Source organism: Podarcis bocagei (genome assembly GCF_964188305.1).
Source record: "Podarcis bocagei genome assembly, chromosome: 17".
In the NCBI taxonomy this organism is placed as follows: domain Eukaryota; kingdom Metazoa; phylum Chordata; class Lepidosauria; order Squamata; family Lacertidae; genus Podarcis; species Podarcis bocagei.
In genome coordinates, this window is record NC_138143.1 from 4,362,654 (window position 1) to 4,390,451 (window position 27,798).

The following is a 27,798-nucleotide window of genomic DNA, read 5'->3' on the forward strand; positions in this document are numbered from 1 at the left end:
TTTTTTTATTATATTTCATAATATTAGGCTTTAATTCAATGGGACTTACTCAGAGTAGACATGTTTAGGATTGTGCTGCCAGTAAGGCACACACATACATACATACATACATACATACATACATACATACACACGCATTGAGCACACACCTGGTCAGCACTCCTGGTGTGAACACAAACAGAAACAAATCGAAAACTAATTATCTGAAATATTGGAATGCGTGAGAAGCCTTGCTTTGCCACACATGGCATCCATAATGTGCCTCCTATCCTTAATTTACATCCTGGATCAGATGTATGTCTGGTTTTAATGTTTCACCTGAACAAAGCTTATGGCTTGTTTCTCTCGAAGCAAAACAAACCATGATCAGTAGTTTGGGCAGAGCACTAAGCCAACTCCTGCATGGTTGATTCCTTACTGGAGGAAGAAAGGGACCAGAAAGATAGGCACATTGAACCTTTTTGAGTCCGTTGCTCCCTTGACCAACTACACACATGCTGCAGCACCCCTGTGGGGCTCAGGAGCCCAGTTATGTCACGCCTTGCCTGCAGAGATAGCAGCCCCTCACCCCTTTTCGAACACTCTCCCCTGTGGAGGGTTCCCTCAGCCTCTTCTCCTCTTCCCTCTCCTTGGGCGTCCTCTGGGCAGCCACTGCAGCCGCCCCTGGTCTCTGAGCTGCCCCCCCACCCCAAATAGAGGTGCCTCCTCACACTGCCCCACAGGGGACTGGGAAGCTCCCCCTGGCCAGCCCCAGACACACCATTTGCCTGCAAAGCTTGTAGCCAGGGCTGCTGCACCGAACAGCTGTGCAAGCCTTGGGGAGGCAGAGACATGAGAGGGCATCAGAGGAGGGAAGGAAGGAAAGAGGGACAAAGGCCAGTGTTGCCCGCGGCACCCATGACCATCATTCAAGGCACCCCAGGGTGCCATGGCACACTGGTTGAAAACCACTGCAACAGGTCATCAACCACCTTGTCATAATCCGCCAAAAGCCTGGGAAAACAGTTCAAGCTGGCTGGCACCAAAGGACATTAATGATGTCCACCTACAAGCAAATCATGGCTTGGCTTAGCATTGTGTGCAAATCCGCTCTGGGTGTTGGTTTTAAACAGCCCCACGTCACCTGAAGTGCCTGGCAAAGAAGCCACTCATAAATTTTAGAAATGAAAACAAATACAAATACGAGGAATCCCATAGCCCTGCCTTGATGAGAGGGGAAGTAGAATCGGTCTCAGGCCAGAGTGTGCTAGCCAATCCAGCTCATTCAGAGACGGTGGGAGGGCCTAGATTCATTCCACATATTGGCCAAAGAAACAACTCTCCAGTCCATGAGTGGTATGATTGGGCTTCACAAGTGGGATGAATGGATGCCTTTATTTGCATGAGAGAGAAAAGAGGATGTTTGTGTTCACGCTTGCAGTTGTGTTTTGAAGTGTGCGTGCGTGGGAGCAAGCAGCATTCCTTTTTGTGTGTGTTGTCCCTCCGCAGGGCGAGTGCTGCAGCTGTTTACATCTGTGGGGTAAATGTACTAGTGGGATGAAAATGAAAATGGCGGTCTGTGTATGGCTGCGAGGGTGTACTCGCCTTCAGTTCCACAGGGCTGGCTGCCAGGTAAGTGTATGTGAGGACCGCAGGCTTAGTCTGCATTGTGTGTGTGGCTATGGGAATGCTCCTTGTGTGCGAGGGAAGAGACAGTTGGGATGATGTGTAGGCGGACAGTGAGTAATTTGAGGAGGGAGAACTGCCATCAAGGGGAGTCAAGAGAGGTTGATGCTACAATGCCCTTTGGGAATGAACAAACTTCCTAGGGGAAAGTTCCCAACAGCCCTTCACTCTTTGCTTCAGGAATAATGTTTGAAGCATTTGCCATACAACACAACTGCTTGCCTTTGCACCCTTTCTACAATTTTAATCATAATGAGGGGAGGCAATCGCTAGGGCAGGGACTCCTTCAAACCTGCTAAAATTGTGATTGGGTTGGTGCCAGCCTTTGTATCAGCAGAGTCCTTAACTTCCTAGCCCTCAGGATTTCCAGGAGCAGCTTGAAAATGTATCCTAAAAAACAATATTATCTTTCTCCCACGACCGTGATTATTTTCTGCTGTTGTTGATCAGTTTCACCCAGACTCCACAAGCTTTCCATCACTCTTTTTGGAAGCAGGATGAATTATTTAGAAAGTGCATATGCGTGAAATATATAGTGATTTCCTTTATGTAATCTGTGCAGAGTTTGGCAATGGATACAAACCCACCAGTTGCTTAGCTATGGAACAATATGGACTAAGGCTACCTCTGCCCAGCACCCCTATTTGCCACCTTCATTTTAGGGACTGTTTCTTGCCATTCCCTTAACCAGAGTGTTCATTACAGCAGGATTACCATGAGTAAAAAGTAGCACCACCCAATACAGGTGTGCCAACTCCTAGGAGACGAGGCAGTTTCTGCCCCTCCCCAGTATTTTTGAGGGGGCAGAGCCCCCCCATATTCCCAGAGCATTCAGCTCTGCCCCCAGGCTCCTTGCAGCACTGCAAGGGCACTTTTCCTGGGAGCTCCACAAGCCTGGGGCCGAGAATTGGGAGCACAGATGGGGAGGACTGGAGCAGAGCCCATTTGAACAGGGAGGTGAGTGAGGTGCAGTGGGGCTTGGTGGGGCTGCACACCTGCAGCTCTACCTTCCAAGGAGCATCCAAGGCGGGGCCGGCTGGGAAGCACTGGATCCCCTGTGGCCTTTTTTGGGCTGCTGCTGCTGCTGCTGCCAGGCGGCCAGCCAGCCAGAACTCTGCACTCGCCCACAAAAGGCGGCTGAAAGGCAACTGGGCGCCAGTAAGGGTGAGCAGGTGAGGAGAGGCACCAGCACAGGAGCACCAACTCCAAGGCCCAAGACAGTTTCTGCCCCCTGGCTCCTTGCATCGTGCACGGGCCCCCTCAATCCTGTTAAGAAGATGGCGCCTCTGACCCAATATCAAATGAAGAAACAACCACCCAGTGGAACTTCACCACACTGCAGTGCCCACCAGTTAATGCTAAGGCTTTTTGAATGGTGGGTGGTATATTAATGGCTCTTGGGTTGTCAAAGTGCTGGTAACAACTTCTATAAGGCTTTCTATAATACAGTAAGAATTGTAATCAAGAACAGGGAGGGAGGCAAGGTGATGAAAGTAGTTAAATGGACTGAAAGCTCTACTATATATCGCAGGGGCAGAGAAGTACATTCTGCTTACTGTTTTTTGGTGAATATTCCAAAATCCAGGTATGGAATCTCTGATTTCTGTTTCTGAGGCTGGAGCCTACTCAGGTATGGATTTGGGGGCAGCCACCCTCTCTGCTGCTCACAGCACCAGGTTCCTCTCTTGGACACTGGCCAATAACCAGTTTTTCAAAGGATGTTGCACTCAAAGCAGGGTCACTGCTGGCTTCCCCGCCCCTCCCCCCTCTCCCCCATCAACCATCTCTGCCATTTGCTTTTAGCAAGCTTTAAGAATGCTTGGGTTAAATCAAGTGGTGTCCATGAGCCCTCCTGGCTAATGTAAGAACAGAAAAACCTTACCATGTACCAAGACTTACGGATCATTATTAATAGAGAAAATCACCCACTCATGGCATAGAAACTGGAAAATCCATTTTTGTTTTAGCTCCCCCCCCCCCATGCCCCCCCCGCCACAAGTTGAAAATGGATAGGTTGCTAAGGAGATTAGAACTGGAGGAGGAGGGGAGAACACAGACACATGTGTGTGTGTTTCATAAAACTATTCTTGGAAATTTACTTTGCCTAGATTCTTTCTTCACTGTGAATCACTGACAGAGCTTCTACCTAGGTCCGTGTTTAGCTAGTTCTCCATGACTGAAACAGGGCTGTAGGCATGTGTTTTCACCTGCAGAGTAAGGGCAATAGGAACACCAGGAAAGATGGGATAGAAAAATACAAAGCATGTCCATCTAGCATTGTTCTTTAAAATCTGCTTATTGCATCCATGTCACAATAGTTCAATGGGCCACCAAGCAAGGGTATTATGCCTATCACCTTGGTCAGTGCAAGGCTGTAAAGAGCCAGACTTGAAGGAGCAAGTCCCAGAAGAGTAGCAGTGCAGAAATGGGACAGATCCGCAAGAGGGCCAATCCAGAGACAGAATTGATTCTGAGTCAGAGTCTCTGATGAAATCTGTGTGCACACCATGCATTTAAAGTGCATGACTTTCCCCAAAGTATCCTGGGAACTGTAGCTTGTTAAGGGGGCTGGGGATTGTTGTTCTGTGAGAGGTCAATTACAGTTCCCAGGATTCTCTGGGGGAAGGCAAGTGCTTTAAATGTATTGAGGCTAGACTCTGCTGTGCTGATCACCTTTTAGGGAGTTGGGTTAGGCCCTGTCCTTCCTACTGTGCTGTTGGATGAGTATTCTAGAAATTTTGTATTGTACACTTTTTAAAAAATTGCTTCTAACTGATTTTATCTGTTTTCTATTTTATCTTCTTAAGTTGCTTTGAGACTTAAAAAACAACAACTCACAAAATAAATAAAGTGACAAACAAGCAAACAGATAATAGGCCATGCAAGCAAGGCCAGCGTCTGGCTTCTGCCAAGGTAAAAAACTAGAACCATTTATGGGTTAGCTATTTTGAAATGGCTAGGAAGGCGGCTGGGAGGTGAGGTGGATAACTGGTTTGAGAAGGGGGACTGGGACTGGTTTGAGAAGGGGGGCAGAATACTGCCACTTTCTTCCTCCAGCTCCAGCAGCTCCCTTCAAGAGCAGATTAGGAAGCTCTGAATCCTGGCTGACTCTGATACCCTTGTGGCACCTACTGCACTTGCCTGAGTCACCTACCAATGCCCGCTCACCCCCATCTGTTCTAAGCCCCAGCTGCTTGCCCACTGGCAATGCCACAGTGGAAAGGTAGTTGTGGCATCAGTCAAGGAGGCGGGCTGGGTGCATGTGGGATTCTGTTGCCAGTGGGTTCCTCAGATTCTTAGCTCAGACAGATTTCATCCATCACTTATCACACCTCTTGTGCTTTTTACTTTGTTTTGTTTTGCTTTAAATCCACAAATCATCTTTGTTGTCTCTGACCTAAAATTGAAAACTGGTTTTTCATTCTAACTTTCAAGGCAAGCTATATAAATTTTCACCAAGGCACAGAGTGATGTCTCTCTGCACCTGTCATGGCCAATGAAACTTTTGAGTTTTTCCTGCAGGGATTAGGACTATGTCAACTGAATTGTTTTCTATTTTCTATTTCAATGCCATAACCTGCATTACATAACATTATACCTGTCCCAAGAAACTGAAACAGCTCTCCCAGACAAATGTTTCCTTATTGTCAGTTTACTACATGATAATTTTCTACTTTAAAAAAAATATATTGTATAGCATCTTGAACTCAATTTTGATGAAAGGCAATGTACAAATATGTTTTAAATAAAGACGAGCACTATCCTGGAGAGAATTCTCCTTTGCAGTCTCCACTGAAATATGACACAGTTGTATAAAGCACTTGTGCATGCTTTTACACCAGACAAGGGGTACTTGCAGTCTTCCAGATGCTGTTGGACTCCAACTCCTATCAGCCCTGACCAGCACAGGAATGCTGGGAGTCAGAGCCCAGTAGAACCTGGAAGGCCACAAGTTCCCCATTCCTGTTTGCAAGGAAACCCCTTCTTGCCAAAGCTGCCACCCCCATTATATGGAATCTCACAGAATATCCTAATCTGCCGCAACCACAGAACTATGGCTGTTAAAGCATATATGCCAGTTAAAGGACCTCTCCCTCCCTCCCTCCCCACAAGAATCCTGGGAACTGTAGTTTGTTATGGGTGCTGGAAAATGTAGCTCTGAGGTGGGTTAGCTACAGTTCCTGGGATTTGGGGGTGGGGACTGTGTTTTAAATGCATTGTTACAAAAGCTGGACACCACCCCCAATCTCTGCCAAGCTGTGTCAAGATTCCAGGGGGTTCTGGGTGCTCACCCACAGTCTACGCTCCAGTGAGAATAAGACACAGCAGAGACTGTTAAAATTATGGTTAAAATACATATATTTACACCATTAGTCTACATAGAGGAAGTCCAGTGTGGTCACCTCAAGAGGGGCTTGTCCCCCACAGCAGTGCAGCACTGGAGCCCAAGGCATCTCTCCCAGCCTGCCTTCAGCCAGCCTGCCAAAATGGCTCTGCCCTTTGTTCTCAGCTACTCCAAGGCTCCTACCAAAGGCCCCCCAACTCTTCCTGTGACAACTCACCCCGTTATCCTGGCAACCTTCCAAATCCCGTCTCTCTTCACATCTCAGGGGACAGTTCTCCTGCATTGCCAATGGCCCTCAATGGCCCTGTACTGGTTCTCAACAGCCAGAGCTTGCCAGGTCATCTTCCTTAGGCTAGCCAAGGAATCCCTCTGCAGCTGGTATTTTCCCTTCATATCTCAGATAATCAAAACACTACCATTTATTACCTTCTACTATTCACTAATAGGCGGGACGCAGGTAGCGTTGTGGTCTAAACCACTGAGCCTCCTGGGCTTGCCGATCAGAAGGTTGGCGGTTCGAATCCCCGTGACGGGGTGAGCTCCTGTTGCTCGGTCCCTGCTCCTGCCCACCTAGCAGTTCGAAAGCACGTAAAAGTGCAAGCAGATAAATAGGTACCACTCCGGCGGGAAGGTAAACGGCGTTTCCATGCGCTGCTCTGGTTCGCCAGAAGCGGCTTAGTCATGCTAGCCACGTGACCTGGAAGCTCCCTCGGCCAGTAAAGCGAGATGAGCGCTGCAACCCCAGAGTCGGTCACGACTGGACCTAATGGTCAGGGGTCCCTTTACCTTTACCTTACTATTCACTAATAGGCCCTGTTACCTCATATCCGTAACAGTATGATGCGGACGCAGCCAAAAGCCCGCACAGCCGCCGTTCTGGCACAGGGAGGGGACCAAGCGTATTAAAACCCCAGTGACGCTGCCAGGCTGCCATGAAGAGCCCGAGGGAGCAGAGTCCCGGCCCAAGGCGCCCACCTGACCCCGTCCTTGTCCGGCTGGCTGGATGGATGCGCAAGTGCGCGCGCGTGTGCGCGCCCGGCCGCCTCGCTGAGCGGCTCCGCCTTCCCGGGGCGGCGCCTCCGGCCAATGGCGCGGCGGCGGGGCGGGGCTCCGGGCTGTACACAGCCACCACGTGGAGCCGGGGTGGGGACGCGCCTGGCCGAGCGGGCAGAGAGAGAGGCTGGCCGGCCGCGCGGCGCTGGAGACGGTGCCTGGAGGCCGCCTCGCCTGCCCGCTTCCCTCGCGCATCTTCCCAAAGAAGTGTCTCCCCAGTGTCTCTCTCCGTCCCGCGCGGAACTTGCTCGCAGCAGCGCTCCCTGGGCGCGCGCCCCGCCGCCCTGCAGATGGAGGCGGCCGAGGACTCCGTCGCTCCTCCCGCTGCCGCAGCGGCGAGTCGCCTTTCTGGCGGCGACGGAAGCGCAGGAGCCGCATCAGGCGACTGAGCCGAAGCCCAGCGAAGCAGCCGAGCTGGCGGCGGCGGCGGAGCGCTTGGCCTCGAGAGCCGCCTTGGCGCAGGAGTCCTCCCCGCCCGCTTCGCTCTTCTCCCGAGGCCGAAGGAGACGCGCGGAGGGCGCCTCGGCGTCGGGCTCGCTCCGAAAACCGCGGCCCGTCCTGGGCGCAGACGCCGGCGGGATGGTAAGAGGAACGCGCGCCTTGGGCTCCGCTTTTACGCAGCGTTGAGGCGGCCAGGGCTCAGCCCCGGGACCTCTGCTTTGCCGGGCCGAGGTTGAAGCTGCGCAAAGTTCGTGGGAAGTCCTAATCCTAAAGACACCAGCCTGGAGCTCGATCCCCTTCGTTGAACTCAGGAGGGCGGGCAGGTTGACTCCAGCCCTGAGAAGACGGGAGGCGGATTCAAGAGAAGTCGGGGCTTCTGGGCACGCGCGAAGTACTTTTGCTTTAGCTACAGGCCCTAAGTAAACTTGCATAGCGGTACAAGGTAAATGGTGCTTTTGAGCATGTGTAAAGTGCCATCACTAAGGAACCACGGGCAGCCTTCCCGTGCACATTAGAGATTAAGAGAAGTGCTACTAGGCAAAGCAGAATATTATTATTATTATTATTATTATTATTATTATTATTATTATTATTATTATTATTTATTTTGAGGGGGAGGGTGTTATTCCACTGGGCGCTCTTTCCACTGAATGCCCTTTCTGTACACACCTTGCAATCCTTGCCTCCACTCTTTAAGAAAGGTCGTTATTAATATCTCCATTGCTAGGGTGAGATCAAGAGAGTGGAGGCTTGTCTGTGAAGTGGGATCATGGCAGAGGCAAGACTCAAACAATAGACTTTTTGATGAAAAGTTTAGTCTTGGTTGGCTTCAGCTGCAGCAGGAAAGAGGTTGCCTTGGCACAGGGAGCTATAGTTGGTGGGAGTTATAGTTCAGCAACATCTGAGAACCCAGCATGGAAGAGCACTGATGAAAGGGATAGATGGAGCAGATCCAAGACAGGCCTGAGGCAGAGCAGCCAAATGGCACCATCATCACTACTACCCTCCCAGTACTTGACCTGGCGCAATCTCCCCCCGCCCAGGACTTGCACAGGAGAACCCCAGTCATCCGCTCCATTACCTTTTATGCCTCCCAAAGTTCACTGTATCTAAAGCAGGTGTGGGGAACCTGTAGCCCTCCAGGGTTGCTGAACTACAACTCCCATCATCCCTGGCCATTAGTCATGCTTGCTGGGGTAGATGGGAGTTGTAGTTTGGTTATGTTTGGAGGGCCCAAGCTTTCCCCACACCTGATCTAAGGCAACCTTGACTTGTGTCACCTCTTGCCATAGGCAGACTGCATGTGAACTTGGTCTGTTTCAGCGGTGTCCTGCTTGGCAGCAGTGTTGTGAAGACGAAGCCTGCAAAATTCTTACCGAATGAAACGTTCCAAATAAATTATAAACTGTAGCTAGTCTGAGTTGTGGCTGGTGCAGGTGGGACTCCCTTGTTCTCCTGGGTTACTGGGAAGGAGGGTAGACAGGCACAGGGAACTAGGCAGGATGGCACATGGCAGTGCAGCTGATCCGATGTTCCTGCCACTGTAAGCCACACCATACTCCCTGCACCTCAACCCTCTCTGAAAGCAGTAGCAACCTGCGGTGTTGGGGAGCCACTTGTATCACCTCACCAGCCACTACCAACGAGGCTCCAGCAAGCTCAGCATGCTCTCCACATTGGGCGCCCTCCAGACACCCTTTTGGGGGGATTTTGTGATGATTCGTGGTACTATTGGGGTGGTTATATGGGACCCTGCTTTCCATACTGTTGGTGCCTGCTAAAGATTTGAGATGGACATCCTGCTTTCTTTCCAGTTGATACATTCCCCATAACCTCCTGCTGGAGCGCTGTAAGTTTTTACAGAATAAAATGTTTCAGTTTGCTTTTTATTATTAGATTTATTATTTATACCCCATCTTCTTCCCTGGTGGGACTCAAGGCAGTTTACAGATAAAAACAAGTCATTAAAAACATAGGAGGGGGGGAACCACAATCTTTTAAATCCAGTTAAACATTAATGGAATTAAAACTGTATACAGTGGATGCTCGGGTTGCGAACATGATCCGTACAGGATGCTTGTTTGCAATGCGCATGTGCGGGTTGCAATTCGGCGCTTCTGTGCATGCGCAAAGTATGATTCAGCGCTTCTGCGCATGCGCGACCACCGAAACCCGGAAGTAACCCGTTGCAGTCCTTCTGGGTTTCGGTGGCCCGCAACCCAAAAAAACGCAACCTGAAGCGTCTGTAACCCAAGGTATGACTGTACATATATAAAATATGTTTAAAACATAAAAATAATTACAATAAAAAGCACAGGACCAGCCTTTTCATTAAAAGCGGTCAATTCCCAAAAGCCTGTTGGAACAAGCATCTTGTCCCGCTTGTGTTGACTATAGCGCAGTGGTGCCCCTCTAGACGGCAGTAATGTGGCAACATGGGGAAAGCATCACAGAACAGCTCATAAAGCAGAATGATGTGTAAACGGTCAGTATAAATCCACGACAAGTGCTCCATTATTGCCTGAATGTCATGTTGCAGAATAGACCTGCAGAAAAAAGCCCTGGGGGGGGGGGTCTAAACCAAACCTATGCATCCTAACTCAAAGGAAAGCCCCACCAAACTTCTCCTAGATCTTAGAAGAGGAAGAGTCCTCTGACAGGTCCACTGTCTAACAGGTCCTCAGGATGGCTACACGAGAAGGGGCCTTTTCTGCAGTGGCTCCCCACTTAGGAAATGTTCTTCCCAGGAAGGCTTGCCTGGAGCCTTCACTATATGTCTTTAGGTGCCAGGTGAAAATGTTCCTCTACAACCAGGCCATTGACTGTTTAAACGGTCTGTGGCCTTTTCTGTGTGCTTGTGGGAGAGGGGTTATTGATTTGTTTGTTTTTGTTTGTTATGTATTTTGTGTTCTCATTTTGTACTCTTATGCTGTAAGCCTCCCTGTGATTTTTAGATGAAGGGCAGTACAGGCAACTCCCAATTTACGTGGGTGGTACATTCCAAGGCACTGCACGTTTAAGTGAAATATTGTATATTTGAAACACCATTGAAAAAGCCTGCAAACACCCCGTTCCAGCCCCATCCCTCCCTTTTTTCTGACATTTTCAGGTTACTTCCAAGTTCAGCATATCGGATGTGCCTAAAACACTGCTGCCTGTATATAAATTTAATAAATGCCACTACTACTGCTGCTGCTAATAATAATAATACTAGGAACTTGTAAAATGCTGATTAATTTCTCCTGCTTGTGTTCATTATATAAGCATTGTAGAATAGATGTGTGCTTTTCTGTTTTGCTGAGTGGAGGCTTTAATCTCTCTCAGCTTTAGGTTGGCCAACTTTTCAACCAGCTCTTGCACCTGCATGTTTAGCAGAAGCACTTGATATGCGGGCATTAGCCTGTGATGCTTATTTCCAGGCCTCAAAAAGCTTTTTTTCTGCTGATTTTCTGCAGATCAATCGCCTCTTAAACGGAAAAGAGCAGGCCAGGTTATGGGGCAGGGTTTTTTAGGGGTGGGGTTAGGTGTTGACAACCCTAAATACGACTGAGCATTATGGAGCCAAGGGTGGTGATTATTCCGGATTGATTAAATACAATAAATTAATTGTATGTGCCACTGATTCATAATCTGTAACTGGACATAGAGATTTGCACAATAGTTTTGAAAAGCATGAATAAGGAAATTGCCAACTTCCTCCTTTTGAAACCCTAAAGTATAAGAAACGCAAGAATCCGCTGTCCTGAGTCAGCCTAGGTCCCTTGGTCTCAGCACTGCCTGGCCGTGACTGTCCTGTGTCTCAGACGGAGCCCTTTCCCCATTAGGTGGACGAGCCAAGAGTTGAACCTGGGACCTTTGCTCAGGCGCAAAGCACGTGCTCTTACCACTGAAGCTATGGTCCTTAGAGGGTGCTTCTGAGCTCGTGCAGAGTGCCTCTTCCCCTCCTGCGCCCACGCCGACATCTGGGATTCAGAGCGAAAAGCTTCCTGGGTGTGCAAAATGTGGCTGGTTTGAAATTAAGGAATGAAAGCCCCGGGTGTGTACACAGCCTATGTTGTCATCCGACTCTTGGCAGTTACTGCTGTCTTCCCTCTGGTTGCCAGGAAGTCTCTCGTCAGCATCTGGCCAGGATGGAGGGGACAGCAAGGTGCCAGGAAGGGAACACGCACTTCCCCTGTTTCCCTTAGCCTGCTGCCTGTGTGCTCCCTCTCCCTCACTCCCCAGCCTCACTCTTCCGTTTTGCTTTCCCACTGCAGGTTCCTCCAGGATCTGTGCTAACATCCCCTTCTTCTCTGGAAGCCTGAGGTGCTGTTCTTGGTACCCAGAGCCTGCACCTCTCTCTCTCTCCCTCCTTCATTTTCTACCTCCCCCCCCCCCCACTGGCTTACCTGGATGCCTGCTTACCACAGACCCACGCCTCCCTGGCCTCTGCTTCAGCACATCCTCTCCAGCGACATTGGATAGACTTCAGCTGGCAGGAGGATCGAGGGATTTTTCTTCAGACTGGGACACAAGTTGTGGCTCTCCTTGACTGGCAGAGATCTACCGGTAACTCTCAGGAACAATATTAGCTGGATTCACACGCAGAGACAGGGGAGGCTAATCTGGCACAACTTGCGATCCTAATTTTGGTTGGCTGCAGCTGACCCTGATTTGGAAGATCTCCCCTTGCATGGCAGCACTAGGGAAACCACAGCGGTAAGGCAGGTCAGGATCCTGAGCAGAGTGTCCAAGAAGCCACTTTCCCTCCTTCTGCGAGAATCCTCTGTAGCCTCTTCTCCTCCAGGCTGTCACAAAGCCCTGGGACCCATCTCTCCTTTTCTACTTTCATCTCTTGAGAGGCTGGGCACCATACCATTCCTTTCCTTTCTCCCCCCTCCAAAAAAAGAGACTGAAGGATGATTTCCACGCATGGAGGCACCCCTCATTGTACCCTCCTCTTGCTTTGCTAGCCCAGGCTGTTTGGATTGCGATGGATGGGTAACATGATGTAGCGATTCCTTCAGGGCAAAGGCACCTGGGACTTTGGATCCTGAGTTTGGAACAATCTGCCAATTGGACAAAACCTTTCCCTGCAGACTCCCTTTTTCAGGTCCTGGAAGTGGCAAGCTTCATTGCAAGTGGGGGAAATCCAGGCGGCGCTCTGAGATTTTGGCAGGGTTGGCTTGGGCAGTCTTGACCGTGAAGATTCTCATCTTCCAGACCGTGGCTTGTAGCCACATGGAAGACCTGGGAAAGTCCACGTCATGGCTGCGGGCTGAGCTGGCCTCCCCGTCTCCGTGCCTCCACATCCTGGACTGCCGCAGCCGGGAGCTGTACGACTCGTCCCACGTGGAGCGGGCCCTGAGCGTGGCCCTCCCGGGGCTGCTGCTACGTCGTCTCCGGAAGGGGAATCTTTCAGTCGGGTCCTTGCTGCCGGGGCCTCCCCAGGCCCTCAGGGATAGCACGGTGCTCCTCTATGACGAGGGAACGCTCCAGCTGCCCCCACCAGGGAGCCAGGAGGAGGACGAAGGGTCAGTGCTGGTGACGCTTCTGCAGAAGCTGCGGGAGGAAGGTTGCCCCGCCTACTACCTGCAAGGTGGGTGTGCTGAGGAAAGCAGGATTTGTGAAGGTGGGAGATGGGGCAGGGCTACCCGACATATGGAAACTTATCTCTTTCCTAGGGGGCTGCCCTATGTTGAGTCCACCTCATCAGTCTCAGGACAAGCCACACTGACTGGCAAAGGTTATCTGGGGTTTCGGGGGCCGGGCACTCCCAGCCCTACCTGAAAATACTGGTGACTGGACCTGGGACCTTCGGCATGCAAAGCAGATGCTCTCTACCTTTGAGCTGTGGCCCTTGCCTAAAAGATGTGGAAGCTCCCTTATATTCAGTCAGGCCATTGGTCCATCTTGGTGTTGTCTGCACTGACTGGCAGCTTCTCTTCAGGGTTTGAGGCAGCGTCCTCTCCCAACCCTTCCCAAAGATGCTGGGGATTGAAACTGGGGCCTTCTGCATGCAAAGCAGGTGCTCTACCTGTGAGCTGTGGACCCTTCCCCTAACCAGTCCATTCTCCAGTGGAGCAGGGAATATTGTTGCCAGATTTCAAGCCAGAGATTTCCTCTGTTTTTAAATTTGCTGCTGAATCAGGAGAGCAGATAACCACAATTGCACCCCTCCCTGTACTGCCATGTCCCGTCCCCCCAGCTGTTCTAATCAGCAGTTTTTCAGCTGTGGCAACGGGGCAGAGCTGGTTTCCAGCAACTGGAACTCAGGAGAATTGCTGCCTCTGACAGCCGAGGCAGAACTTGGCCATCAGGGTTAGACCTGGGGTTTGACTTGGCATAAGGATGTGTCCATATCAGCACCATAGAGTTCAGTTAGTTTTTGTTTGTGCAACACACAGGGGACACGTGGGGGTGGGGGGACAAGGCAGCGGATGATTTCACCCTGCAACACATTGGCTAGAGATGAATTACAGAATGGCTTAAGGCCTCCAATCAAGTGTGAAGCTAGTTTGAGAAACAACGCCTCAAACGGTAGCTTCTGATAACAAAGTGCAGGATATGTATGTATTTTGGATAATGCTGTGGGAACATGGATTACAAACCCAGCCCTGAAAGTGCAGTGAGGACACAGTAAATTGGGGTATGGACACAGCCTTGATCTTGTTACACATCCCTTCCTAGTGACCTTAGCCAGGAATATTATCCTGTATCAGAGATGGAGGAACCTGTATCCCTCTTGTGGACTCCAACTCCCATCGGCTCCAGCCAACATGGCCAAGGCTTGGGGGATGGTGGGAGCTGGAGTCCAGGAACATCTGGAAGGTACCACTGGTTCCTCACACCTGCCTGAGATTTTAAGTCTCTTCCTAGGGAAGTTCGCCCGGCGCCTTCATTACATATCTTTAGGCGCCTGGCAAAAGCATCTCCCAGGCCTTTTAAACTGATGGGGTGCTGTGTTCGTTTGTTATTGTGACTTTAAAAAAAGGAAGTCCTGAAGTACAGAAACTCAGAAAGTGAAGTGCTTTCCCCTGGCTACATCTGCATGCTTTCAAGGTCTTCTTTATCACCCAGCTCTTAAATGTACAAGAGGGACTGCCAGGGTGGGGGGGGGGGTTGGATGGCAACGCAGCACAGGCCTGCCCTAGGAAACTTCCCTGGCCGCTGCCCAAGCCTGTTAAGTGTCACCCTAGGCCTGACCCATCAGAGCAACCGGGCCGGGAGCCAGAATAGAAGAACAGTAGTGAATAAGGCTGCCAGCTTTTCAACTGGCCATTGTAGCTGTGCTTTAAACAAAAGTTTGATTTGCAGACCCTTAGCAAATGGTGATTCTCTGCAATGCTGTGAAAAGCTTCACTTGCAGATTTCTGCACAACATGCTGCTGCTAAATGCAAAAGAGCTTGCCAATCCACCCCCCACCCATCATCAGTTTGCGACTCTAAATCTCAGCAAGCCTTTTGGCAAGTGTGCCACCAGTGCAGTCCAAACTATGAGAATGCCACTTTAGCTCCTACAGCAGGGTATATGAAGCTCCCACTTTGTCTCTTTGCCTTCCTCTGCATGGAGCTTTGCTGTGATTCAACCCTTGGCTACCCCTTAGCTAGACCACGGGGCACCCTCCAGATTATGGACTACAAGACCCATCAGTCCCTGTCAGCATGGTCAGGGATGATGGGAGTTGTAGTTCGACAACATTTTGAGGGCACCAGGTTGGCTACCCTTAATCCGGGTCCACCTATTGACTGACTAATTGTAGGGTTGCCAAACACAGTGCACAGTTCTGTGTAACTTTGATACTCTTTATTTATTTATTTTTTACGGTAGCCTTTCAGCCGAGTTGGGTAGAGGGACTGCTTAACCTTTCCACCAGCAGCGGTGGTTGTCTCTTCAAAATCACCCCTTCATCTCTTTTTCTCCACATCAGGGAAAATATTCTTGAACCCGTGTTTTTCCCTCCCTGGAGAGAAACGTAGTTGTGAGTGATTTTCAGCACAAAGGCAACGTAGGCAAAGCATCTCCTTCCCACCCACAGATCTTCCACTCTCTCTGCAGCTACCTTTTCATGTGAGATGGTCTTAAAAATATATTGAGGCAAAGCTACACCCAGCAGCATTTAACATGTAGTTCGCTGCTCACTTTGTCCTTTGGAAACAGTGATTAGGTGGAAGATGAAAACGCAGGTTCCCCCCCCCCCAGTGCAAGCTGCTCTGAAATTCTCTCTTGTGCACAACTATTAAAAGTGCAGGAGCACGGCCCTTTTTCACCAGGTCTCCCTAATTCTCCGCACCCCTGCTCCCACAACACTGAAGACTGCCAGGAGTGCAGGTTTCGGTACAGCTGCGCATTCCTGCATTGCAAGGGGTTGGCGCTAGATGATCCTCAAGGTCTACGATTCTGTGCTCTTTTAGAAAATGTAAAAATCCTGGAATGGTAGCAGTTAAAGTGTTTTGTTATGTAATCTATGATAAACATGCCCTGTAGATTTCTGCAATCAAAAAGTAATATCACCAAGGCAACAGTCTGTAAACAAACAATCTCCCCGCACAACACTTTGCAGCAGCCTCTGTAAGCAAGGGGGGGGCGTGTTAAAGTGGGGGCAAGAGGTCTGGCCTCCAGCAGAAAGGATTCAGGACTTGGAGCTCCTGACTGCCTCTTAACTCTACTGCCAAGTACAGAAAGTCATGGATATGGGTAGAGCAAAAGTACTGCTTCGGGGTGGGGGCAGGTGTGAGGGACTCCTTGGTCCTGAATGGAGTAACTGTGCCCCTAAAGGACCAGGTGTGCAGGACTCACAGCTGCCCATGGAGGCGCAGGTTAATTCTGTGTCCAGGGCGGCTCTCTATCAGTTCCATCTGGTACATTGGCTGAGACCCTGCCTCCTGCAGACTGTCTCGCCAGAGTGGTGCATGCGCTAGTTATCTCCTGCTTCGACTACTGCAACGCACTCTACATGGGGCTACCTTTGAAGGTGACCCAGAAACAACTAATCCAGAATGCAGCAGATAGACTGGTGATTTGGAGTGGCTGCTGGGACCATACAACACCGGTCCTGAAAGACCAACATTGGCTCCCAGTATATTTCTGAGCACAATTCCAGGTGTTGGTGCTGACCATTAAAGCCCTAAACGTCCTCGGTCCTGTATACTCAAAGGATGTCTACCCCCATCGTCCAGCCCGGACACTGAGGTCCAGCACCAAGGGCCTTCTGGCAGTTCCCTTGCTGTAAGAAGTGAGGTTACAAGGAATCAGGCAGAGGGCCTTCTTGGTAGTGGCACCCACCCTGTGGAATGCCCTCCCATTAGATGTTAAGGAGATGAGTAATTATATAACCTTTAGGGGACTGATTTTTTTTAATGTTTAATGTCTTATGTTTTTAATATTCTGTTGGAAGCCGCCCAGAGAGGCTGGTGCAACTCAGGACAGGGTACAAATAATAAATTATTATTGTTAATAAGTATTATAGGAAAGGGTGTCCCCACTATGACAGGGGAACCTCCACTGTCAGTGTTTTAATTCTGCATGTAACCACTGTGGATGTGCTGCTGCTGCTGACTTGTCTCTTGGCTTTGTCCTTCCTTGCAGGAGGCTTCCATAAATTTCAGGCTGAATGGCCGCACCTCTGTGAGACCAACCTGGACACAGCCAGTGCCAGTAGCTCACCTGTGCCCCCGGCAGCTCCTGTGGTGGGACTGGGCGGCCTGAGCCTCAGCTCCGACTGCTCCGATGCAGAGTCGGGGCCCCTCAGCAGCGGGATGGAGTCGGAAGGGGCAAGCCCCCCCTCCTTCCCCGTGCAGATTCTACCCAACCTCTACCTGGGCAGCGCCCGTGACTCTGCCAACATGGACACCCTGGCCAAGCTGGGCATCCGCTACATCCTCAACGTCACCCCCAACCTGCCCAACCTCTTTGAGAAGAACGGCGACTTCCATTACAAGCAGATCCCTATCTCGGACCACTGGAGCCAGAACCTCTCTCAGTTCTTCCCTGAGGCCATTGAGTTCATTGGTGAGTGAAGGGAAAGGCAGGCAGAAAACCCCACCCTTGGCCTCCCAAAACATCTGGAGGGCCGAGTTTGGGGATGCCTGCACTAGTGCATCTAGTTTTGGGGGCCAGTGGGCAGGTAGATACACTTGAAAATGGGTCCCCATTTTCCAAGCCAGGGTCCCCATAGTGAGTTGCTGGTGGTTGAACTAAGGTCAGGTAGGACCAAGGAAGGGCAGGGGGCCTGGCTTCCAGTATTCATCCCTGGCTTGGGTGATCCAAAGGCCTGGCCCAAAGTCAGTGGGGCCAGAGCTTTGCCTCCTAGTTTCTTCCTGTGCATCACCTGCGGATGAACCTTTGCCCTCCACCCCCACCCACAAGATGTTGCTGCACTACAACTGCCGTCATCCCTGGCCATTGGCTATGCTTGCTGGGACTGAGGGGAGTTGTAGTTTGGTGACGTCTGGAGAAACAAAAGTTCCCCATACCTGCTGTACAGGAATAAGGCTCATGGGTCCTCAGGCAGCTTACTAGGCAAAGTCCTTAGAACTTGTGGGGCTCCCAGTTGATCTGCATCTTTAGTGATGAGGTACAGTAATTAAGCATCCCAGGGAGAAGGCAACACGATGGTGTGCCATTCCATTCTGGTTTGTCCTCATGACACTCTCAGCAGGCACAGTTTTCAAGCAGCCCCATACTGATCTGTTTTGAATTTTGTGCTGCTGGAGAGTAGGAGTCCTTTACCTGCTGAGGGCATCAGGTTAGCCCTAGATGGTTGTGAGCAATGTGGATCACCCTTTGGAACACCCTTGCTCAGTGTATCTACTACATGGGCTGGGTTAACTGACCCCTCCGGCCATCCCATGTCTTTTAGGGACCTCACTCTTCCTTTGTGTTACAGACCTGCAATCTTCCCTGACATTAAGTCTCCTACACTCCCAAACTGATTCTTTGCTGTTGGCCAGTCTCCCCCTTTTCTTGCTCATTGAGCAGCTTCAGTGTGTGCACACAGTGAGGTCTGTGGTTTGTGCATCCTCAGATTGGTTCTGTTCCTGCATCATCTGTAGAGTAGCCTACAGAATATGATGCCTGGGTACCAACTAGGCCTGCAATGGTTCATTGATGACTTTGCCAGATTAATTATTTTAAAATATTTTGTTCGGGTGCCTCTGATTGATAAAACAGAGAATTCTTATTTAAAAAGTTTACAGTTTTAAACCAAACATTTCCAAAACTTGTGGCACGTAGACCGCATCTTCAAAGAGAGGCATTTTCCCTTCTCTCTTTGTTCAACAGAGTTAATGCATTCTCATAAACTGACTTATTTGCATTCCTCATTCTAATCACTTTGCTTGGCCACTCAAATTTTCACAAAGTGCTTCTTGCAAGCGGGGCCTTGCAACAAAATGTTGCAGTGTTGAGTGTTGCTGTTCAGGATTCCAGCAACTCCATTCCACTTCCCCTCCCTTCCAGTGGTTAGGAAGGGGGTGCCTGCCCCTCCCCCAAACCTTTGTCCCTTATCATGGGCCACAACTATTTTTTTAGCTTTCTCCCCTGATCCTCTAATGTCAACTCGAATGCCCTTTTCCTCATTGTTTCATTCTCTCTTTTGCTGCCCACTTCCTTTTGCCCCCAAACTTCCAAATTCTTTGCAAGCCTTTCTGGAACTGGAGCCAGAAGAGAACAATTTGCACACTCTTTTCTAAACCTAGATTTTGTGTTTCTTTGGCACAGTTTGAAATATGCTGTTGCAGTGCACGCAATCATGGACATACAATTCTCAGACTTTTCCTTTGGAAAATTCAGCATAAAATCTTCCATTTAAAAAAGAATTAGAGTGATGGAAGAATAGTCTCTGGGACAGTTTAGGAGAGATGACGCCCACCAAGGACCTTTTGTCAAAGTTGTCTCCATCTGGATGTAAAGGGCCGTTGCTCTGCTGCGGTGGTCCTTAGGCAAGCTTGTCTGTGTGAAAAGTCAAAGCAAGATCACTTTTATTCGGGGGGGGGGGAGGAGCAAAGCAATTCGGTGACATGTATAAATTATGTGACCAAGCATATCTGCATCTTTCTCAGTTGCTTCATATAGTTGGAGGAACATGGCAGTATGTGGGGCACTTAAGTCCTATTGAATCACTGGGAGCTTTACTCAGCCCCACCTCTGGCTAGTGAAATCTCAACAGTCAATGTCTATATACAGTCTGCCCTGAGGACTAGAAACTTGCTTTTTGATATATATATATATATATATATATATATATATATATATATATATATATATATAGTTACTATAGGATCCTTAGGAAGCTGAGTTCTTCACTAGTGAAGTTGCAGGATATCCTCAGCGCTGCTCTTAACCTGAACATTCACACACACCCTTGGGTTCTTCCCCACCTGCCTCCCTTGTCCTGCCACCCTTCCCTCATCCCCACTTTTTTCTCTGCCCCAGCCCTTACAGCCCCAGTTTTGTTGTTGTTTAGTCGTGTCCGCCTCTTCATGACCCCATGGACCAGAGCACGCCAGGCACTCCTGTCTTCCACTGCCTCCCGCAGTTTGGTCAAACTCATGCTGGTAGCTTTGAGAACACTGTCCCACCATCTCGTCCTCTGTCGTCCCCTTCTCCTTGTGCCCTCCATCTTTCCCAACATCAGGGTCTTTTCCAGGGAGTCTTCTCTTCTCATGAGGTGGCCAAAGTATTGGAGCCTCAGCTTCAGGATCTGTCCTTCCAGTGAGCACTCAGGGCTGATTTCCTTAAGAATGGAGAGGTTTGATCTTCTTGCAGTCCATGGGACTCTCAAGAGTTTCCTCCAGCACCATAACTCAAAAGCATCCATTCTTTGGTGATCAGCCTTCTTTATGGTCCAGCTCTCACTTCCATACATCACTACTGGGAAAACCATAGCTTTAACTATACGGACCTTTGTTGGCAAGATGATGCCTCTGCTTTTTTTTTTTTTCCCAGTGCAGCCATACTCATGCGCCCGACCTCTTCTTTCCCTTTTCCCTTTCTCGTTCCCTCTCTGTCCCAGATGAGGCCCTGTCCCGGAACTGTGGCATTCTGGTGCACTGCTTGGCGGGGATCAGCCGCTCGGTGACCGTCACTGTAGCCTACCTCATGCAGAAGCTCAACCTGTCCCTCAACGACGCCTACGATCTGGTGAAGCGGAAGAAGTCCAACATCTCGCCCAACTTCAACTTCATGGGACAGCTGCTGGACTTTGAGAAGTCGCTGGGGCTCAGCAGGGCCAGCCGGCGCCCCCCCTCTGGCCAGAGCTGCTTCTTCACCTCGCCAACTGACGACAGCGTCTTTGAGCTGGATCCCACGTAGGGCCAAAACAGGGCGGTGGCCTCTCTTCTTGTCATCGTTGTTGGCCTCCTCCCCCTCCTCTTCAGTGTTACCTGCCTGCCCTGGTGGCAGAGTCCCTTGGGGGACCAACTGAATACCTCACGCCAGAGAGGAAGGCACCTCTTACAGCTGCCTTGGTTGCTGTGGATGCTGCACACCTTCCCAAACATGCAGCTCAGCTGATGGGGCCAGATCCATAACCAAAGACCCTCCCTGCCCCCACAACCCTTCCACCTGCCTCTCCATTCCCTCAAGATCCCTGGACAAATGTTGAGTGTTTCCTCTGGACACACAGACCGTGTGGTCCAGACCACCCTGTTAGATTTTAAAAGATTTGGAATGGGCCGTTTTCAGGGCTGGAACCTGCTGGTTGCTAAAATGCCCATCTTATATAGGACGTTTCCCATTCTACAGCCATAATCTAGAAACTGGTTAGGTTGCAGACCTACGGCTCCCGTGAGAATCCTCTCTCCCCAGGACTTCTGGTTCTAGAGTGACATCATTCAGTTTAAGGGGGGGAAAGGGGGGGTATGAAAGAGAGAAAGAAGTCTCCTCTGGCAGTTCTGTAATGAATAAAGGGATAATCCAGATTAGAAACCTATATCTCAAAGGTGAAAGGTTCCCCAACTATCTATCTTGTTCTTGGTTCTAGAACCATGAACCACAGAATCCAAAACGATGTCACGGCATGTATTGTCTGAGACTCTAGAATTGCCTTAAGGAGCCCCTGCCAGGAATGGTACAAAACACCAAACAAAAGAATCTACACCCTTTTAAGCCTTTGGCCTCCAGTTCTAGGAATTAATCCTATCATGCCTGATGCAAGAACTGCAGCTCTGGAACTGGGACAGTTAAGGAATCTCGGTCAAGAACCTACGAGCTTTGAATGCAGATTCAGAAGCCTGTATCATTCATCATACCTCAACCATCATCTGCCCCACAACTTCCCATCCCAAAAGCAGGCCAGCCAGCCACTCTGGAATTAATCCAGCTATTTCGGAAAAGCAGAAGGAAAATGTGTGGGGTCGAAGCTTTGGAGCAGATCTGCATCAGGGAGCCAGCTGGAAGACCTAGATAGTAGGGGGCATGGTGATCAGTTCCTGCACAGAGGTGGAGAAAGTGGAGCAGCTCAGAATTTCATGTCTGTGTTTGTACAAATTTTGAATGTGTGTATGCCTTAATGCCTGCTTGTAAGCAGCCAGAGCTGTGTATGTGAGTACTAGACAGCGTCTGCTTGGCCTGCATGCAGGGCTTAATTTGTGGCCAGAACGTAGGGCTGAAACTTGCTTTCAGTGTCAGGTGCTCCGTCCAGGCACAAGTTAAGTAGTAACAAAGAAGAGAGCACCTCTGAGCATGGGCAGAAAAACAATCAAAGAAGTAGTAGGTAAATAAATGGGCAGACTGCTGGCCACAGACTGCTCCCCTGCAATAGGCTACAGTTCTTGGGTAAAAGGATGTGACTTGTACTAAGTAGGCATGCACTCAGCACTTCCTTTAAAAAAATGAATTAACTTAACCATTGCCTGTAAGTGAGTGTAGTCAGATAACAGATTGTGCCTGTATGTTCTAAACTATGTCCAGGGCATTCTGGTGCCCCCTGCTTAATGATAAGTTCCCTAGGTTTCTTCACTGTGGATCTGCTGGGCTGTGGATCTGCTGCAATTCCATAAGTTGGTATTTTTGCAGGATTGGCTCTCTCCTGATCCCGCCTTTGTTTCTTGATCTTTTTTTGTAAGCAACTTTCTTAGCCCTTTTGGCTATGAAGATATGCTTAAAAGTGCTTGCAGGCAAAGCTTGCTAAATAATATTGAGCAGCTGCAGAACGAGGGGCTCCAGGGGTCAAAGTGGGTGGGCTTCAGGGTCCTGCATAGTGGACCTCCTTATGATTAGCAAAAGCAGGATAAAGGATGCAGAGTTGCAAGCAAAAATTTGCAGAGTAACAGTGCAATCTTACATGTGTCTGCATAGAATTAAGTCCTATGATGTCCAATGAGACTTATTCCTAGGTAAAGGTGTAGAGGACTGCAGCTTAGGTTGTGCAAAATACAAGCAATTATGCAAATTTGCTCATCTAGTACCATTCATGTGGGTTGCAGAATTCAGCTTTGGGCAGGGGGGAATTTGGACTGCCTGGACACAACCTTTAATTTTATTTGGCTGTAGACTTCAGTCCTGTGTACCTGTATGTGAAAAATGCAGGTCCGTCATTTTCTCTTTTCCTCTTTTCTTCATGGCAGCTAAGAGAACTGCCTTAGGATGATCATTTTTTAATAATAATAATAATTAATAATAATAATAATGGTTGGCATCCTGGTCTCTTTGTTTTTGAAATGAATGTATATGGCTCCGGAGCCAACTGCAGAGACAGGCAAGGACTGTCATTGCCATGGGCAACACAGTCACTTCAATAAAAACAGGCCTTTAAACAATACAAAGGAGTGTGGATTTGTTTGGTGTTGATGCTGATGAAAGCAGCTGATGGCGAACCACTTCACATGCACAAGACCAATCCAAAGAAAGCCACTAACCCAGCGGTGAGGAACCTCTGGCCCTGGAGATGTTTGATGAACTACAACTCCCATCTTTCTTGGCTATTGGCCAGGCTTGCTGGGACTGTTGGGAGCTGTAGTTCAGCAACATCTGGAGGGGAAAAGGTTCCTCACATCTACCATGACTGTCATCACTGAGATCATCTGGATCTTTAAATAAAAAACAGAATGGTGTTTTATAGTGTACACCATCTTTATAATTTAAAATGTGGCTGTATAGACATACTCAGAAATAAATAAAAACCTCACTCATTGATGTTTTGAGTAGAAGACAACTTACTGTTTAACCTTCCCCTGACTAAGTATGTGGGGAGAAGCAAAAGAGGTGAGTCTCTGCAGAATTTACCATTTATATTGTCATTTTTTAGATACAGAGAATCAGAATTAGTTGGAGGAGACCCTGAGGATCCTTTGTCCAACCCCCTGCAATTCAGGATTGTGCAGATGTCCCTTATGGGGAGAAATCCTGCACCCTTGTCATTATCAGCCCCATGCTCTAACCAGCTGCACTATTCTCCACCAGTGGCCTTGACTGCGGCTGATCAGAAGTCAGAACAAAAGCTGGTGGGTGATGGCAGGAACCACAGAGCCAGTCTTGGGTCCCGGAATTTCAATGGACTGCAGCTCCCATCATCTCCAGGCTACTTAGCCAGCGCTCGGGGGTGATGGGGTCCTAGTAGTCCAAAAACATCTGGGGAACCAATGTAAGAAAAGAAGAATGTCAGCAAACAGCTTCTCTTTCAGAGTAATCTGTGTTAAGTGAAGTTAAGTGTGTGCCTCTAGCCTGGATTAGGATGGGAGGGTTGGGTGGGGCTGGGAGGGGGAATGGAGAGATTTCTGGTTTTGACTGCAGCTCAAGGAGGAGAGATATTCCCAGGAAGGCAGAAGAAGCCTGAGATGAGGTGATTTTAGGAGCTGTCTTACACAGAGTCAGACCACTAGCTCAGAATTCTCTACACCTGAAGCCCCTTAACCTCTACCTCCTTAGCTGCCGGGTTTCCTTGAATTCCTCGATTTTCCAGGCTTTTAATAGTTTCTTCCCTCTTGTGTAGGTTCCGGAAAATTGGTACAATATTTTGCTTGATTCCGCCCCAAATCCCACTTTTATGCCTTGGAAAAATGAGTCCACCTGCCAGCTATCTGAGAATAATTAGGTAGGCATCTGCTCTCCGTGTGTGGCACTAAAATTGGGAGTTACTTTCACTTGCTTTGCAGAACAGCAGCTGTGTTGGTCTGGTGTACTACAGCACCAACAACAAAACCCTCCCCCTACTTAGGTGAGAGTAACCCAATCAAACCCAGTAGGTTTTACTTCTGAGAAGACCTGCACAGGATTGGCGTTCTAATCTGAGGAAGACTGAACCATGAGGGTCTTTTATTCTAGATGATTAATTCAGGACATTGTCTCTCACTTCACCCATCTTCAACTCTGTCTCTGCTCACTGCTTCTGTTCTGCCCCCACAAATTACTCCTGAGTCAATGTGTCCCTACATAGGAGGAAAGGGTTGCCCATTCCTGGTCTGCACTGACCGTGACTGGATTTCCAGGGCTGCTGGCTGCTCTAGCTGGAGATGCCTGGGATTGAGCTATGGATGTAGGCAACATGTTTTCCCTGTACAACACTCTTCTCTTTTCCTGCCCCCTGCACCCCAGGATGGTTGTGGTTAATTACTGGCTATAAGAGGAGCAGAGGGTCTTTGATTAACAGCTACTCTTTCTTCCAGAGGATGTGTGTAAGTGAAAGCAGATCATAAGCAAAGAAAGATCTTCAGATCTGCAGCACTTGCCAAATACAATGATGCTAGGAACCAAATTGCTCTGCGAGTGGACAGAACTGAGTTCTGGGAAGCACTAACAGAGACCTGAAGCCTAGAGTGGCAACCATTTCAAAACTAATTGTAACCGAAATTGCCTGGTGTTTCACAGTTTGTGATGATGGGCTATGGCAGAGGTGGGGAACCAACTCCTGTCAGCCCCAGCCAGTGTGGTCACTAGCCATGGATGATGGGAGTAGTCCGGCAACTTTTGGGAGGGTCCCATCCCTTTGGCTATGCTATTGACCAGTGAAGGAAGAATTGGTAGGCCAGCCTGACAGTATTTAAACCAGACCTGGCAAATCCAGGAGTTTCATATTTAAGCCACTTACAGCAGGTAAAAGACCCCTGGATGGTTAAGTCCAGTCAAAGGTGACTCTGGGGTTGCAGCGCTCATCTCCCTTTTAGGCCAAGGGAGCTGGCGTTTGTCCGCAGACAGCTTTCCGGGTCATGTGGCAAGCATGACTAAACTGCTTCTGGCACAACGGAACACCATGACAGAAACCAGAGCGCATGGAAACACTGTTTACCTTCCCACCACAGCGATACCTATTTACTTGCACTGGTGTGCTTATGAACTGCAAGGTAGGCAGGAGCTAGGACAAAGCAACAGGAGCTCATTCCATTGTGCGGATTCGAACCACCAACCTTCTGATCGGCAAGCCCAAGAGGCTCAGTGGTTTAGACTACAGCGCCACCCACATCCCGCAACCACTTACAGCATCCAAGTGTTGCATCACACACATTTCTTTTTATGTCCCCAATGTATTTGGGGGGCTGCACATGCACAGTTCCAAAGACAGTTGCTATTGCTATTTAAGATTGCCTTGCAAATATACCTATATACTTTTATTCTGCCTTTTAGGACAATGTCCTCCTAAGGTCACTTACCCCTCAAAGCATTTAAACCACATTTCATTCTAACCTTTTATGTGTGCCTGTTCCTCATCTCACTGTCCTCTTCCTTCTGTTTCTGTTTCTGGACTAAAATCCCTCCGTCATCCCTGGCCATGTTTTACCAGGCTCGCCCAGATACTGCCACGACTCCAGCTATAACCCAACCATTAAAAGATGACGTTGGTCAATATTTTAGTGCAGTGCAGCTGAATGAAAAAGAGGTACAGAATTCAACGATGTAAAAGAAAACGAAGGCCAGCAGGCCAAAGGGGGAGATTTGGATGTTACTCTGCGGGGCAGGAATCGCTGCTCATAAGCAGATACGTAGTTTTCTGTAAGCTAGTTCTATAACTGGGTGAATTTCAGGCCAAAACAACCTGACCAGAAGCCTAGCTGCACTCCACAGCCTGGAAGGAAAATGCTAGTGTCTCAGTGGCATCCTCAACATTTGCTTCCTCACATGGCAGCCTCTTTTGGTCACATCCAAGATGGTCCTGGCTGCTCTAGGAAGTTTCTGCCACCTTGCTAGAGTGGGAGAAAGGGCAGGGGTGCCCATGTTGATGATGGGCAGCAAAGAACTCAGATGGAGATCTCCACACATCTAATGGTACTTCTTTTTTTCAGCTGACCCGCAAATCCGTGCCCTTTTGCACTGGGCTGCATGTTCCTGTTTCATGCTTCAAATATAATTTGTGGTTCCCTTTTTCAGCATGGTGGTTGGTTCAGCTTTAGTACAAGATTCCTCCCTTGGCGCTCTCTGCACTCTTCCCATCTGTGTCTGTTTTGTGTCTTTTCATTTCGTTGTGTTTTTTAAAAACTCTTCTACTCAGTTGCCTGGTAACCAGGCTCTTTTCTGTTCTGAGAAGAGGGTGGAGTGGGAGGGAAACTAGCTGTAATCCTGGGGGATGCCCATATTGGACTTTCCCTTCCACCAGTTGGCACCGTGTGTGTGTGTGTGTGTGTGTGTGTGCATACAAACACACTTTCACTTCCCCAGGGGGCAATGCATGCGTGGCCTGTGTCACTGGCATCCACAACATATAAGGGTTCCTGGGAATGTCACACTGCTGACAGTCGCACCAGATTTTAGAGGGACAAATTTATCCCATTTTTAAAAAGAAAAGAGTGTGGGAGAAACCTGCCAATTAGACGTCACAACCAGGCCCACCATCAGGCAGGTATCGTCCGAATGCCAGATTGAGCTGTGGGGAGGCCCAGACCTGCTATCATTTCTGGGCCTGAAGGACGGAGGCACCTGAGGACAAAAATAAATGGTGGCAGCACGAGAAGACAGAAATATATACACGTGTGACAATCTCTTTCTACCACTTTAATCCAGCTCTCATCTTCCCCACGCCACTCAGTAGGCTGGGCCTTCAAAAGCTGCCCAAAGGCAGAACGGAAAAATCCTCCATTTAAAAGTCAGAGTAGGCAAGTGTGGACATGGATTGCATCCTGGTTTGGTCTTGAGGAGGAACTCATTTCTTTCTCAGCCTTGTTTGCCTTAGAAGAGAATGGAGATGGAAGGGTTATAATGTTGATCCTTGGAGAGCTGGGTTCAAGCTCCCACTCAGATAGGAAATTCTCTCTTGCCAGCCATTCTCTCTCTTTCTTGGCCTACTTGAAAGAGTTGTTGTGGCGATAAAGGGTTGTGTGGAGAAAACCACGTGTGTGACTTTGCGCTTCTTGTATGGCTGGTGTGGGGAACCATTGATTTGCCA

The 27,798-nt window shown here is 49.1% G+C and overlaps 1 protein-coding gene across 2 annotated transcripts; it reads left to right on the forward strand.

The window, feature by feature from the left end:
- Positions 1 to 1,540: 1,540 nt before the first annotated feature.
- On the forward strand, positions 1,541 to 23,251 carry DUSP9 (dual specificity phosphatase 9). Of its 2 annotated transcripts, none has more exons than XM_081177216.1 (4): positions 1,541 to 1,611; positions 11,761 to 13,082; positions 17,073 to 17,495; positions 20,500 to 23,251. In XM_081177216.1, exons 2-4 carry the CDS (start codon positions 12,725 to 12,727, stop codon positions 20,796 to 20,798), a joined length of 1,080 nt encoding a protein of 359 aa, XP_081033342.1. In that variant the 5' UTR covers positions 1,541 to 1,611; positions 11,761 to 12,724; the 3' UTR covers positions 20,799 to 23,251. The 2 variants fall into 2 exon arrangements, with proteins under 2 accessions (XP_081033342.1, XP_081033341.1); XM_081177215.1 differs by lacking the exon at positions 1,541 to 1,611 and adding an exon at positions 7,662 to 7,946.
- The last annotated feature ends 4,547 nt before the right edge of the window (positions 23,252 to 27,798 follow it).

Bases quoted from the DNA above. Each gene is read 5' to 3' on its own strand.
- DUSP9 (XM_081177216.1), top strand. From the start codon at position 12,725: ATGGAAGACCTGGGAAAGTCCACGTCATGGCTGCGGGCTGAGCTGGCC. The intron at 13,083-17,072 runs GTGGGTGTGCTG...CCTTCCTTGCAG, and splicing joins CCCCGCCTACTACCTGCAAG to GAGGCTTCCATAAATTTCAG. The intron at 17,496-20,499 runs GTGAGTGAAGGG...TCTCTGTCCCAG, and splicing joins TGAGGCCATTGAGTTCATTG to ATGAGGCCCTGTCCCGGAAC.